Source organism: Manacus candei, unplaced genomic scaffold (assembly GCF_025592945.1).
Source record: "Manacus candei isolate 608988 ecotype Guabito, Panama unplaced genomic scaffold, ASM2559294v1 h1tg000048l, whole genome shotgun sequence".
Taxonomy (NCBI): Eukaryota; Metazoa; Chordata; class Aves; order Passeriformes; family Pipridae; genus Manacus; species Manacus candei.
Window position 1 is genome coordinate 10,210,583 of NW_026138096.1, and position 16,435 is coordinate 10,227,017.

The 16,435-nt window shown below is 45.0% G+C and overlaps 1 protein-coding gene across 6 annotated transcripts in view; it reads right to left on the reverse strand.

The window, feature by feature from the left end:
• Positions 1 to 16,435, reverse strand: part of REEP1 (receptor accessory protein 1) — a 75,427-nt gene that overhangs the window by 44,723 nt on the left and 14,269 nt on the right. For all 6 annotated transcript variants that reach the window (XM_051798628.1, XM_051798630.1, XM_051798631.1 and 3 more), the window contains exons 2-3: positions 3,593 to 3,665; positions 662 to 738 (exon numbers count right to left, since the gene is read on the reverse strand). In XM_051798628.1, coding sequence (XP_051654588.1) covers positions 662 to 738; positions 3,593 to 3,665 — 150 coding nt within the window. The remainder of the gene's footprint in view (positions 1 to 661; positions 739 to 3,592; positions 3,666 to 16,435) is intronic.

The following is a 16,435-nucleotide window of genomic DNA, read 5'->3' on the forward strand; positions in this document are numbered from 1 at the left end:
TTGCTAAAAAGAGCAACCAAGCAACAAACACTTCCATACTTGAGCATCCAAATTTAAGGAACTGAATCTGATAACTGGGCATTTATGCGCTCTGGTCTTGACAGATGACCAGGAATCCTTTCACTGGTACCAGAAAGCCCACATCAGTATGGACTGTTAACTGCCCCCCATCAAACCATAAACCCAGCCTAGCCAGGAACAGCAAAACATCCCAGGAACAACACCCACACAGCAACATAAAAAATCCTGTGTTGCAGGGCTGTTTGTGCCTGACTCCCATAGTCTGTGTATTTACTGTAGGATACAGCCAGGCAAGTCCAGAACTATGCCTGTAGCTAAAGCCACTGTTATTTATGTGATGACCTCTGCAAGCATCCAACGGGGCAATCAGCTGTGCCTTTCTCTGACAGGAAGGGACTGAGACTCCTGTAATGATTTCTCACTAATGAGATATCACTGAGCACTTCCACTTCTTTCTTCTTTTTCCTCTGACAGCACTGGGAAAGGAAGTGTGGCTCCTCCAGACAGAACACCTCTATGCACCTGAAGCTGTTAACCCTGTGTTCAGGAGTCAGTGCACCTTTGTGTCCCTTTTCCCCCCCTTGTAAACATTTCCATTTTCTTTCTCTCTCATGCCAAAGATCCTCCCTTTGGTGCTCACCAGCAAAGAAAGATATCCGTGAAGGTCTCTGCTGTCGTGAAGAGCGCGAATATGATCCAGTACATCATCCATTTGACCTGGGGAACAAAAACAGTAGCTGGCTCATTTTTCCCCAAAGGCCTCAAACTACCTCTTAGAGGCACAAGTGCACAAAATAACTCTCACAGAAATTCTTACCCACCCCTCCTCTGCCTTCCCTCATGTATTTAACAATCATTGTGGACTTGAAGGTGCCAGAGTGTCCTTCACTTCAGCACATAACCCACATCAGATTTCCACAGCCCTTGGGAAAGCGACTGTGGCTTTTAGGACTGGTCTGAGGAGAAGAAGAGCAGCCTGACTCTGTCCTTACAGAAGCTCCACTGACCAGCAGAGCACCACAGCCCTATCACAGGGCATTAAAAGTCTCACTTGGCTCATCTTAATGGCAAATGTTATTATTAGGGTGTTGGCCAAACTACAGTTAAGATAAATTGTAATTACTCACATAATATCTATAGCCTGGAAGAGGTAAAGAGGTGAGTGCCCATCCCATGATCCAGGGCTCAGGAGAACAATCAACTCACTACAATTCCTAAACCAGTGTGCAGCACTTGAGTGGCTGTGCCTGCTCCCATCCACACCCTGGGCACAGGGCAAGGATAAGGGCAAGGGGGCATTAGCTCAAATCCCTTACACGGGGCGTAGGTGAGAGTGTTTCACCTCACACTGGCAGTGCAAGCATGTGCTGTGCTGTCTCTGTGTTCAGCTAGGGAAACTCCACTGCGGGGTTGATGCATGTATGGTGTCCTTTAGGATGACACCAACAGAGGGACTCTCTGGGGACCAGGTCAGGTGAACTGTAGTATCTCAAGGAATTCAGGAATCTGGGGATTTTTGTCTCTGAGCCCTAAATGGCATTCAGAAGCACAGCTCAACTATTCTGATGTATGCAGTTTTGGTTCTTCTTGGGATTGGAAAGAGATAGTATGACAAAGATTGTTAATTTAAGTGAAAATTGTCTTTTAATTAGGTATATTTGAAAACAGAGTACCCCAAGCAGCTTTGCTGGAATGTTGGAAAGTTTAAGGAAGCAAAAACCATGAAAATCCATGAATTAAAGAACTGGACTGTGTTATCTAAGGCTGAGATAATTGCAATAGAGCAAGGGAAGGCTGGAAAGAAGGCAGTACAAGCAGGTTTCCTACACCAGATGTTGCTCTGGGGGAGGGAGGATGGAGGTGTCAACAAATCTGGATCTCACCAGCTCAGAAACAGCTTCTCCATCTTCTCCCCAGTACAGTGGGGACAGTACCTGTAGTCTCTCTCCATCTCCCTGTAGATACTGGAATTATTTCCTGAGCACCAGTCACTCAGCTACATAACTGCTCTCCTGGGATTTATATGTATATTTATATTTAGTGTTACAGCAATAATGGCATTGCCAAATGCCTGAGAGCACTGTCTTCCCAGGGCAGCTTCTGCCAGGCTTTTTACATAACTGCAACTCCTCAGAGCCTCAGTGCCAGCACGGCTCTCTCAGACATTACTGCCAGCAAAACTTTAAAACATAAACCAAGACATGGTGTGGATGGTCTTGGATCAGCTTAGAACAACATTTATCAAAACGACTATTACCAGCAGAAAACAATATATCCTAAAGTGATATCAGTTTTGACTAAAAAATGAAGGCTCTGACTGTCAGTGTAAATTACTACTTCATTTATTATTTTTTTTAACCGAACCCTAATGGACATAGTGCCACAACTGGTGTGTTGAACTAAAATCAATTGTTAAGTGCAGAGCAGGTCCTACATCAGCTGTTCTCACATTTGGGTCATGACCTCATGCGTCTGATGTGAGTTCCTCTTTCGCAACTGAATTTCCAACAGGAATTGGACCCTTCAGCAAAATACTTTCTGGAAAGGGACTATGGAAACATTAAGTACCAGTAGCAGACACTACTTGGGGATGTTCATGCACGTCTCCAGCGTTTTCAAGCAAAGAGTGTACAGACCCTGAGAAGCATAGTTGTGCAAGGGCTGCAGGGATATTTTGCCTGAAGTCTCTGCTGTGCTCTGTAACACTTATGACCCTCAAAATATCCAAAATAATTTTCTGAAGGAGGAGAATGATTAAAAAAAAAAATCTCAGCAGCCACAATGAGTCCCAGTTTGAGCCTGCACTAAGGACTTAATGGGATATCCATCTATGCTGTTACCCAGAGGAGAAAATGGGCTTGTCATCCCTAGGATCTTGAGAGGATTGAAGAGTCAAGATCTGGAGGCTGAGCTGGGTTCAATGAAGTCAACAGAGCTCAGATTGTGAAGGGCACTACAAATCCTACAGGACCCCAACAGCATGCAAGTGCTTTTGATTCTCCCACACATCACTTTCCCTGATGGCCCCAATGTGCCTTTAGAAACCGGGGCCCAGGGAAGATTTCTCAGCAAAAGGACAAGAGAGCACACCCAGCTGCCAGACCTGCCTGTAAATAGGTCGCTCTGCAAGGCAGGATGTTTCCGTCTGAGGATTCAGTCGTATGTGCTTCCAGTTGCCTCCTCTGATCCTTGTTTTGAATGAGCAGTTAAAGCTTCAAGGCTTTTTGAAAAGGCTTTGATTTATGCTGCTCTTCAGAAACAAAGGAGAGCACACAAAGCTCTGGATGCCAAATGCCTTTTAAGTCGGCTGTATATAGCTCAGCTCGCACCACCAGAGGAACAGCACACACTTGTCAGGGAGCACATCCACTCAGCAGAGGAGCCAGAAGCACAAACCCAAGGCTTCTTATTTGAGATCTGTGCCCAGCAATCAGTCAGTTCACCTTCAGGCCAGTCTGCCCCTTGTACTGGTTTATGAGATTTCCCAGAACCTGGGCAACACCTTCACAATGTGGTGAGGAGCAATCTTAGAAAACAAACCCACAGCACACCCACAAACCTCATTACTCACATATTCTTTGATGTCCTTTGATTTCACGGCTTTGTAAGAATAATATGCGGGGTAAAGTGTGCCAAATATAAGCCTGGAAAAAAACGAATAAACAATAAATGGATTAAATTGATTTCCTGTCACAGAGAACTGTTTTTCCCCCTGTGTTTTAAATGTGTTCTTTCCACTAGTAAAAAGTGTTAGGATTTGATTTAAGCTTGAGTGCACTAAGTACAGTACAGGAGTGATTTTGCATCACTGAATTCAGAGAAACTATTGCCAGTGACATGAATGAAGAGCAGGGATTCAGGATGAATTTCCTTTCAGAATGGTCTCCACAGGTCATACTCTATGAGTTACACACAAAACAAAACAACCAAACCAAGGCCATCACACTTTAAAAAGGAAATTAAGAATCTGATTTCAAAACAACCTACTGTGACACCAGGAATGTAGGAGTATTGCTTTCAGAGGCAGGGTAAAATGAGAATCATTTGTCTAAAATCCCTTCCACCTCTATTCAATACTCTGAAATGCTGGTAGACAATAAAGAAGGATCCAAGTTCTCCTGGCACAAGGGTTTGAATGCTGAGGGTCTTATCCTACATTAAAACTGATAAAGGGAAGAATCCTGCACTGTTCACTAAAGTCAATTTGGGCTCTTCCTCAAAGGAGGAAGAATCTGCCAACCAAGATATACCAACAGAATCAGGCCTAAAAATCCCTGCTCTGCTGTTCTTTCAGACAGTTTCCTTTCATTTGCAAGTCTGAAAGGGATGCTGTCAGCTTCAAGATTTCATGTAAGAAAGAAATAAGGATCTGTATGTTAAAAATAGCACTACTGAGAAAAAAAGGTTGAGAATTTTTTATACTAACTCCTCTCTGCATCACTGCCTGCATGCTTATTCACTTGGATTATTCCGGACATAAGCATAGGCTTGTCAAAACCACTTTGCCCTGCCCAGGTTTCAGTCGGTTTTATTCAGTGCAGGAGGATGATGCTGCAAAGTCTAAATTTAATAGATTGCAGGGGGATGTTTATTGGCTTGCAGGTACCCATTTTTCCACTAAAGCTTTTGCTTTAAATTCATACAACTGTTTCCACTGCTGCTGGGAATGAAAATGATCAATGTTTCAGTCCCTAATTGTGGAGCCACACAGACCTGCAGTCATCCTTTCCCTCCTGCCAGCAGTGACTGTGTGCCGTGGGACTCACAATTACAGCCAAGTCCATTACGTGCATAACACATTAAAAATTAACACTCTGGGATATGGTGTTCCACGGTACTTCCCGTAGCTCAAGAAGGTATTTATGAAAGAATGGGGTGAGCCAACACACATCTTGATTTCCAAAGCAGTGACCGAAGGCAATTTGCCTGCTATTCATCATGCTCACCGTAGCACAGCTTAGCAGAACCTGGAGCACAATGAAGACTTCAGAAAAGCAGCTACTGAGTGAGGGGATCTGATATTTTACAGAGGCTTCACACTGGCTTCAAAAAGCTTTGCAGCAAACAGCCAGCTCCGAACCTATTCCACCCACAGGGGCTGTGCTATCTGCAAGGATCAGACACCAACACTCAGAGAGGATCTGGGAAACCAAGCGTGTTTTTGTCCCTTGCAGTATCTTACCAAACAGCAACAGGGGTTTAAGGCAAGGACAGACAGACAGACAATGGTCTGATCCTGTTCTCACTGAGGCTAATAACAAATACTCCAAGTTCAATCGTAGCAGGACCTAATCCAGAGAAAGTAGAGCTCACAAAAGGAAGAAAGCTCCACAATATTCAGAAAACAGCTGAGCACATGGATAATATTTTTGGCTCTCCTTATAAAGAGCACCGCAATGCTGTCCTTCCTTCTTGGCCTGGGCTGGCTGCTATCTCACGCTTTTATTTCCTGCAAATAATCACTGAATGATTGATATTCATTTCCTCAGTTTGTGCTGGCAACAGAAAGTCACTGGATCCTGAAGAAAAAAACAGTTTACAGCATCACTAGAAAAGAATTAGTTGCTGACAATAAAAATAGAGGAAAAAAAAAACTAAGAAAAAATGCTGTGAAGGAAGGAAACTGTGCAATAATTTTGCATAGGCAGAGCAAGGGACAGTTAAGAAGGTGATGTGCTCTCCCTAAACTGGAGATTGAGAGTTTCACTGATTTGCCTTGTGGTGTGTTGTGTGCATATATGGACATTTATTACTGCTATGGTCTACCAGACTGAAAACTGTTTCAAGGAATGTTGGAAGCCAGTCTTGTCACTGCTGTGGCTTACTATGTGGCTTGGGATCACTTAACCTCTGGGCACACCCTACAAATGGAAGATGAAAGATGTCTGGGCATTTTTCTAGAGCATACTCAAGGTTTTAAAGACAAATACTTGCACAAAGAGATATTTCAAATAGTCTCTTGAACTTACTGTCTTCACTTGGCTTTGGATCAGGGTTGAGTACAATTGATTTAATTCAAACACACACATCAATCCTCTATCTCTTCTCTCAGTTCCTCTCCCTTGCTGAAGACAATGCTTCTCGCTTCCCCCTCATCCAAGCTTCCTGTGTAATTCAAGTTATGGTTGATTCTTGCCTTCCTTCATCCCTGTGCTCAGACTGTTGCCAAATCACTCCTGCACGCTATACACAAACCCAAGGCTGATCTTTTGTCCCTCTGCCCAGGCCACGAAATCATTCCTTGTCCAAGTCTCTTTTCTACCTCCCTTGTGTGGTCTCTACCCCATCGGGATGAACCAGTGTTTAAACTTCTCCCCTGCTCCCTCCTCCCCCACCCCTTTGGCCTACCAAGCTGAAGTAACTTCACTTTGCTTTCTGTGCCTGTTCCTAAATGCTGTTGATTTGGCCTTTTGTCACATCCCACCTCAGTCCCTTCTCTCCTTTAATGTTTTCAGTGCCACCAGCTTCTTCCTCTGCTGTTCCTTGTGTGTCTTCTCCCACACCCTGGAGGCTCCTGTGCTCCTCTCCCCCCACTGCAAATCAGCCCATCACCTCCAAAACAAGCTGTTCCCTGGCAGTTATCCTGACAGCCCACAGTTTGAGAGGTCCAGTCATAAAAATTTCAAATGTATCATTCCCTAGTTCCTCCTCATCTCTATAATCTCCTGCAACACTCCTGGTGTTTTCTGAACCACACCACAGGACCTTCAGCTTTCCTCACACATCCCCAAAATCATAGCACAGGCCCTCAGTTCCCTCCCACAGCTGCCAGCTGCCCTGGGACCCACACGTGCTGTGACTCCAGTGTTACTTGCACCGACTGTCTGCCTGGCCAGCCAAATCAGGGACCTACCCATGGAGTCAACACTGCAGCTTTCACCTCCTGGTGGACACTGCTACGAGACAATCTCTTATTCAGCAGCTAATTCTCAGAAATAATGTAGAAACTTAATATTTGAGACTTCTGTAACCCATCTATTTTGGCCACAATCACTTTGCAGATCCAAAAAACTAGCAGCAGTGGAAAAACAGACTGCTTAAGTCTCATTTCCTTAGGAAATCAGAGTTCAACCCACTCCCCACCCACTTCCATCTTTCAAAGCTCCTTTGAATGAGCATGTACCCAGGAAAGCCTTGGCCCCCTTACCCTCTGTGCAGAAGTAGATATCCTGACCAGCAAACCTCCTAGAGCTGGAGGTAGTAATTGCTACATTTCAAGCTACAGAAACATGTTCTGCAGCCTGGGCTAAAGCAAACACATACCCTCGGGGTAAGGGGAAAGGCAAAGGAAGTGGTGACATCCATCAGTGAGGTAGGAAAAGCTCACTTGCAGCACTAAACAAATAACCACAGCAGCCTGACAGCCCTTACAGTGCTCCATGCTGGAGGTCTACACCAATTACAATCGCCTTGAAAAAAGGACAGAACAGCAGCTGTAAAGAAATTACTGAAGAGTCAAATAATTGTGCAACAGAAGGCAAAAATCTAAGGAAAAGGTTAGTCTGCCTAAAGAATAGGATAAGGATTAATGCTGAAAATCTTATAATCCTATTAGGTACCTCAGCAGCAGCAATCCCCAGTCTGGATCGTTACATGCGCTTCTGGTCATTCTTTGTCAAAAGGGACACAGTGGAGGCAGGAGGGGAAAGGAAAAGGGCAAGGAAAGTGTCTGGAAGAGCACTGGGGAAGATCCATATGAGGGATCTTCGTATTGTAGGGCTGCAATTGTTTTTTACAACATAAACAAATAACTGAAATTATTTTCTCCTTCTCCCGATGCAGTGGAAGGGGATGCTCAACTCAGTCAAGACAATGAAACCAAAAGAAGGTGAGAAACCCAGGAGGTAATTTGTGGAACAGACTAACTGTATTTGTTTATATAATTACATTACGTAGGGTTTGTGGTTTGGTTTTGGTTTTCATTATTCAAGTTTACCACTAAATAAGACAGGAGAGGATGAAGCTTACCATGTTGTGGGGTTTACTATTCAGGGGAATAGTAAAGCAATTGAACTGTTGGCTCCTCTTTAGCAAACCCTGTCATATTCCAGGGAAGCAGCTGCACCAGCACCAAAGCTCCTTCTGTCTCCACTTACCAGTACAGCCACAGCCAGCCCTGGCTATTATATCCTTCTATTCCTTCTCCAGATCTGCTGGCACAGGGATCTGACCAGCACATAGCACAGGCTATCCCAGATGTGACAATATTCCTAACAACATCTAGGGTATAGCCTGGGGATCAGCCTCAGAGCTGCTACCCTGGCCTGGGAGGGCCCCCATGAGTTCTCATGATTTGGTGATGCTGCTTTCCCTAAGGAAAAGTTATTTATCTGCAAAATTAACTCTATCATTCCATAAAGCAGCCACTTAAATAAATGGAAAGACTCTCAGAGATTCTCAAGAGTACTCACCAGGACTCAGGTTACCTCCAGAAACGCCTGCACTTCCACTCCCTTGAGCATTTTTAACCACGGGGGTATTTTCTGGGTTTGTGTATTTGTAACCTGTTACAAATATACCAGCACGGCGCCGTCTACATCCCAAGCCATCCAAGTTTTGCTCCTCTGGTTACCATGCCACCAGTGGTGTTTAGGCTGCCCAAACACTTAGAACATTTTACTACCCCAACACAAATAGAACAGCCCTTATTTTGCCCATAAATAACTAATGTTTCCATTTCATTGGCACACAGCAGCCAAGACGACAAACTTCTGCTCCCAGAGATGGACACAGTTGGGAATCACTGAGATATTTCCTGTTTCCTCAATATGTTCACTGGCTAGGGTGAGCTTCTTACACATGGAGCAGCAACTGAGCTGTCACCACACCAGGATTCCTCGCTGAAGCCACCAAGAAGGGTGCCAATAGGTTTGTGTTCCTTATTATCAGTCCTAATTAACGTTCACACAGTGCCACAGACTAAAAATAAATGTCACTGTCTTTGCACCACAGGTTCCCAGTTTAAATCCAGCAGCCGGGGATGTGAAAATAAGCAGTGCACAAGGCCAGGGAAAGGGTTAATGTGAGCCCCTGGACAGGTCAGATGCCTGATATTCAAGAAAGGACTGGGGTGGAGGAAGTACCAGCTGCAGAGGAGGTTCTGGGCTGATACTCCCTGAGAGGTGGCTCCTGCAGTTTCTTTGTGGTCATTTTGCAACAGAAAGGTGGCTCCAGGGAAGTTGGTGGCTCCAGGGAAGTTGGGAACTTGCCTATTCTCCCTCAGGGTGACAGCTGACACCATCCCCACCCTGGGCCCCAGGAGATGTGGATACCTGGCCATGCAAGACCTACATCCCAATACGCTCTGAAAATATCAGTGACAAAAATATCCCCCAAGGAAAGCGCTGGGTCCTTACACCCCTGAGACAGATCAGGCTCACTCGTTTGCAGCTTGAATCAAATATCCTTGTGGGGCTGGTTCAGTCCCCAAACACAACTGTGCAGATGTGCCCATGTCACTCAGCCAGTCGTGCACTGACTCCACAGGTATCAACAAGGTGTAAAGCTCCACTTAAACAGTCACCCCGCACATCCCTCTGCTTCAGGAAACACTCCTCTGTACCATCTTGGTGGGTGATCTGCTCAGTCCTTGTCCTCATCAGCGCTTCCAAAGCACCATGCACACCCACAGCGCCAAGGCAGGCCAAGGAGAACTCGGTGTCTAACACAAAAACTCTGCTTTCCATCCAGATCCACCTTCTACTAAGGAGCAAACTGAAACTTCATCTTGGTTAATGTAACCTAACGGCTGAGGAAACCCAATCGCTTCTCCTGCTCTAACTGCAGGGCACAGGGACCCTGACTGTCCTTCCAGCAGAAATAGCAAGTCAAGGGCTGTCCTTGGTGCTTCTAATTTAAGCAGTCTTGATCTTCCCAAAGCAGCACATACTGCTCTCCAGTTGATATGGCCCTTTTTTGTTTTTCCCATCCAGGGCACTCCTCACATGGGAGCTGGAAGATGGCCAGGCACAAACAGGTGAAGCAACGTGGCAGCAGGGACGGGTGGAGGAAGCAGCCTTGGCCAGCCTGGAGCTGTCACACAGCTGCATTTGGGTCGCAGCAACCCCATACAGTGCTCCAGGCTGGGGGCAGAGTGTCTTGAAAGCTGCTCAGCAGAAAGGGACCTGAGGGTATTGGTTGAGAGCCAGCTGAACATGAAGCCAGTGTGTGCCCAGGTAGCCAAGAAGGTCAAGGCATCTTGCCCTGTATCAGCAATAGTGTGGCCAGCAGGACTAGGGCAGTGATTGTCCCCTTCAACTCGACACTGGTGAGGCCACACCTTGAATCCTGTGTTCAGTTTTGGGACCCTCATTTCAAAAAAGGACATATAGGTGCTGGAGCATGTCCAGGGAAGGACAACAAAGGTGGTGAAGAGACTAGAACACACATCCTATAAGGAGCAGCTGAGGGAACTTGGGTTGTCCAGTCTGGAGAAGAGAAGGCTCAGGGGAGACCTCACTGCTCTCTTCAACCACCTGAAAGGTCTCTTCTGCCATGTCTCAAGTGAAAGGATGACAGAAAATGGCCTTAAGTTGCACCAGGGGAGGTTCAGATTGGACACTAGAAAAAAAAAATTCACTGAAAGAATGGTCAGGCATTGGAGTAAGTTTCTCAGGGAGGCGGTAGAGTTACCACCTCTGGAAGTTTTCAAGAGGTGTCTGGATGTGGCACTTGGGGATATGGTTTTAGAGGTGGTTATGGTGGTGCTGGATTGACAGGTGGACTAGATGATCTTGAAGGTTTCTTCCAATCTTAATGATTCTGCGAACTATTATGTTTACTCACATTGAGATCCTATGTTCATATAGGTCTAAAGAAGACAAACTTGTCCCCACTTTTCCCTTCTCCCCCACTTCTTGTTACAGGAAGAAGACAGAAATGCTAAAATAACACTACTGCTGAGGGAGAGACCTTGTAAAATATTGGGTTTATCATGATAATGCACGTGATGCCTATTAAAATTTGACATTCCCACTAAAACTACCAGCAATGAAAGGTCTCACAGGGTTATGTTTACACTGACACCCTTAAGTATCATATTTAAAGCCCAGTCAAGATTAGGCAGGTACTTAACCCTCCCCAAGGTTACTGTTCCAGGCTCTCTTCAAACTCAGGCAGAACCGCATCAGCTTACGCACAAGCCAAAGCTTCAAAGTTTTCTTTACAGTCCTTCAGGACACAAAAGGCCTGTGTAGCTGCTATAAAAATACCCCACGGCTCTGCAGCTATTTTAGGAAGCAAATTCATCGCAGGTAGAGGCTTACTAAGCTGGTCTGTACTACTTCACGCTGCCTTCAGTGGGGCTGCCAGGCCCAGAGCGCTGACAAACGAGGGGAGTGTGTCTGTCACCGAGGCAATGTTTTAAAGCGGGTCTGCGTGGAGGCTGTGCAGGGCTGGTGTGGGGCCCGGCCCCATGGAGAAAAGCTGCGTTTGACAGGAACGCTGTGCCTGGCACACGCCCGAGGCTCCGAGCAGCTGCCCGCAGGAGATAGTGTTTCGTGGGCCTCCCCGGAGGCATTTGCCCTGTCGCTGCTCCTCCCCTCTCGGTGCTCCAGCTCAGCAGCACGGCAGGAGAAAGCAGCCCGCGGATCTGAGCCCTCTCCCAGCGCTGGCACAGGCCCTTCCGGGGACGGAGAAATAATTCATCAAAGTGTGATACTGAGAGCAGTAAAATCTGTGCCTTCTAGAGAAGAAAACACTCTCTTGCTGTGTGACCGGGTCAGATCTGCACCCAGCTTCGCTGCTCCAAAGAGCCAGGGCTCAGCACCTGTGAGCCCCAATGGTTTCCCTAATCTGTGGTTCCTGCTTCAAGAGCTCTGCCTTTTCCCAAACCAAATAAATGGCAATTTGAAAACTAAATGGTATGTTTTAGATGGGAAGGGCTGCTTTTCCTGACTCTGGAGAGGGGGATGTTTATGTGGGAAAAAGCTTTTTTAGCAGCACTGACATTATATTCCAGAAATGACAGATGGTCTAAAATCTGCATTGTGAGTTAGCCTACAGATTTATGGTAGGCTCGTGATATGAAAAGGAACAGAAAGAGACTTATAACCTAACCAAACTAATTTCTAGGCTAAAAAAGGTATGAAACATGGACTGCATATCAACAAAGAAGCTCTGCATTATTTTCATAGAATACCCCATCATGCTGCAAGTATTATTCTGGAATTATTTTGACTGATACTATGAATCACCTTTTAGGAAGCGTAACCACATAGAGAAATCTGAATTTAGAGCATAATCCTACTACATTCTGTGTATCCAAAACCTCAGTTCAGGTTATGGAAGACTTCCACCATCAAACCATAAGTGGTTTGATGTCTGAGGAAGTGGTGAGAAACACTAAAGCTCCTGTTTGTCAACCCCTCACTGAAAGACAGGTTTAGACTTTCAGTGGTGTACTCATGGGATAGAAAACAGGAATAAAAAATTAAATTAAACTATAACCCATCCAAATCAATTGCAACATAACCTCCTTAGAGTATTGTTACCTCAGCTTCCCCGGGACAGAACATTACTAGAAGTGCTTAACTAAATGCAAGGAACATTTCAGCTCACCAGTGTAATTTGAAAATCAAACCAGAACACCTCTTTGGCCCAAATATTCAGCTAAAGCCATGAAAATGTTGACTTCCCATGGATGTCAAATGATTTAATCCACTGAAACAAATCTAGTAGTCCCAAGGCTGCTTCAGTAGGCTTTGGGAATCTCCACAAGCTCTTGGAGGAGGACAGAAAGCCCGGGCAGATCTCTACACTAGCCAAGGAATGCAGTTCAGCACAGGAACAGCTATCAGGCACAGTCATGGCCAGCTTGGTGCAAAACAGCCTGAGGAGAAAATCTTACTGTCTGGGCATTTCTGTAAATACCACAGAGTCACAGAATGGAAGGGACCTTAACAATTATCTTGTTCCAACCCCCTGCCATGGGCAGGAACACCTTCCACTAGTATGGTGGATATGGTGGATGCTGGCAACTTAACAATAAAGAGCATAACTCCTTCCATCAGGAACTGACTTGCTTACATCTCTGAGGACTCCAGAACATTAACCAGAAAAACCAGAAGACCAAATATTTGGAGGGACCAATCACACTGAAACGTGTGGGACCCAACTCAGTTGTAAGCTCTACCTCCTAGTTAAGTAAACAAACAAACAAACAAACAACCCCCCACATCCATGTTTAAAACATTTCTTCTCATTTTGATAACACATTTCAAAGTAAAAATATTATTGTCTTTAATACCAAAGCTGATGGCACTACTACTGATTTCTGATTATTTCTACTTCACAGAGTTTTGTGTCTATTTTAAATTACAAGAAAGTGAGATATATTACAATGACACGGGAAGATCATGTCAGGAACATGAACTGTGCCCAGTTTTCAACTCCAGTTTTAAAGCAAGAGTGTAGAAAAACTAGGGTAAGATGATTCTACAGGTAATTTCAGAATATTCAGCCCATCCTCATGCTGTGGTTGGCAGGGGTGTCAGAATGCCACATGCTAAATATAACAGCTGTGACATTGCTGGGAGTTCATGGGCCATGCAAACCACGCTTCTCTTTCTGGCCTACAGACACAGATTGGTATTTCTTCTGGGTGCTATAAACATTTCAGGGAGGGAGGGGCTGGGCACCTGCTTTTTTACTTTTTTTTTACTTTTTTTTTCTAAAGGAAGGAAAATGAGACACTGTCACCCAGCTTGAAAAAGAAAGACTTCTAGTCTTTTCCCACATGCATTTGACAAGGATTTCTAGTGTGAATTTAATAGAGTTCTTTCCTCCAGAGTCTTTTCTCATTTCATTCATCTTTTTTAATCCCTCCATTTTATACAGCTAATAACAGCATTGTAATGAAATGCATGGTGCAACTGAGATAAACACGGAGGGAGAGATCTCCAGCTGGAGCTAAACTGATACAGACCAGCCCCCAGTCTAACCCAGACATGAAGGAGAGGAAATCAGAGGGAAACAAGCCTCTGTACTGAAGCCATGGATCACTAATGAATAATCAGTCAGAGCTGCTGGCTACACCTCAGAATTCAGCTTCAACTACAGTAAAATTATTTGTCTCTAATTAAAATTAATTAGAAGAAAAATGACCATTTAGTGGCTAATCCTAAACCATAGTGTTAGGATAAGTGGTTCAAAACAGCAGGTAGGGGAGCCTAAACAATACACTGACCAGTCACCTCTTAGGGCTGTTCCAGGACAGCATCAGTCCTGTGAGAGTGACACCGATCACGACAGGTTAACGGGAGAGGCTTTCTAGAGCACTTCACAGACTGGGGGTGCTTAGTACCTACAGGGCTGTGAGACTCATTATGGGATGCATGGGCAGACAGTGGACTAGGGCTCACACACGAAAGGAGAAGCACACCAACATGACTAGGAGTGGCAGCCTGCTTACTCTTGTTCCATATCTTGCTCCTTCACATACTCGCCCATGATGGTCACCACATTAAAATACCTACTGAACCTCCTGGAGTTCTCCTGAAGGAGACAGCCAGCACTGTGGCTTCTGGACTTCTAAGGAGCTTGATCGATAGTGCTCAATAGAGAGTAAGAGCACTTCCTCCAGGGTTGACTCTGGAGGAACAGACTCACCTGGTAACTAAGCAGCAGCACTGACCCCCTGCCAAACATAAATTGTGAGCCCATTTTCTCCCATATCAACGAGCAGCAGGTGAGATATTTAAAAAGCCCGTCAACACTAAACCAAACCACTGTAAACACCTTTCTTCCCCACACTCTCCCATCTGAGAAGAGAAAGAGCAAAACCTACATGACAGGTATCACTTAGTGTGCTACTGGAAACTGTCCAGTGAATGTACAGTAAGAAATACAAATGTGTCCTTTAGACTGGAATCACAGTAATTTTGGTAGGAAGTGGTCTCTACAAGTCTTTAATTCAAAATAGGACTAACTCTGAGTTTCTATCAGGTTGGTACAGGCCCTGCCCAGTCAAATTTTCAGTATCTCCATCTCTGGACTCCTGTTCCAGTGTTTGCTCACCCCCTTTGGAGAATTTTTTTCTTTATATTTAAACAAAATTTCCTTTGCTGCAACTTGTTTCCATTGCCTCTCACCGTTTTGCTGTGTGCCTCCACAAAAAGCCTGGCTCTGTGTTCTCTGTACCAACCCACCACATTTTTGAAGACAGCAATGACACTTCCCCTTCACCATCTCTTGTTCAGGCTGAACAAACATCCCACTCACCTCTCCTGGAGCACCATGTGCTCCAGTTCTCTTCCACTGGATTCACTGCACTTGGCCAGCGCCGCCTTCATACTAGGGACACCCAAATGGGACACACTGCTCCAGACAGACACTCCCTCACGCTTTCCAAGCAGAGGGGAACAAGTACTTTCCTCAACCTGCTGGATAACCCTCTTATTGAACCAATTCTGTGTCAAGATCTGGAGAACAACAACACTGCGCCATGCATATCATGAGAAGTACAGAAGCACAAGGGACCCACTCCCCAAATGATGAGGAGACTCTTCCTTGCTGCTTAGAGAACCTTCTTGCTCAGCTACATCACCCCCTTTGCTTTGCAAGTGGTGCTGTCCCCAAAGAGATAAGCTGGGGAATACCAAACTTGGCTGCTAAGGGAAGCACCACACTGGTTTAACTCTGTGACTTAACATAGACTGGGTTGCTGTTAGCAAAGAGCTTCAAAACAAGGGGTAAGGAGATGAAATGAATATTTACAAACACTGCTTTGAGTCTCTTGCTCAGCCATTGTAGGGGAGCTAGAAGAACAACTGGATTTCCCTTATCTCTACAGCCACATACTCACAGGGTAAGGCTTTGTGTCATTAACTGTGCAGTTTAATATAATGGTTTTATGGTAATGCTCTTGCATGTTCTTTTCTTACATAAAGCCACTAGTTACTTCCATGCCAAACACCATAACCCACGGTACATATCTGGAGATAAAATGACACCTCCTTTCTTCTGCTGGGGCTGGGAACCTCATAGGGAAAGTAAATTACCCATACATGGCTAATAGTCATGCTATAAACATTTTTAAAAGGATCAGAGGCTACAACGTCCAGCAAAGCCTTGATCAAGCTAAAATTGATTTAAAGGGCTTTCTTAAATGACAATCTCCATCAGAGCCCCTAAATTCATCCTTTAGAAGTTGGTGAATTCTATTTGCAGGTTAAATGAAGAAAGATTAAATGGAATTGATCATAAGAAGTGTTATATTCAGCACTTTCAAAGGGTTGATCTATGTTAGTAACAGGACAACTACACACTCCAGGGTTCAGGACGCTTTAATTTCTCTGACCTTCTAATTCCCAGAGGCTTTTCAGGACCATAACTGAGTGCATAGCAGGACTCTAAGCACAGAAACACCAGGACCTCTGTAAGTTGTACCATCCTCGATTATTTCTCTCCAAGCCTT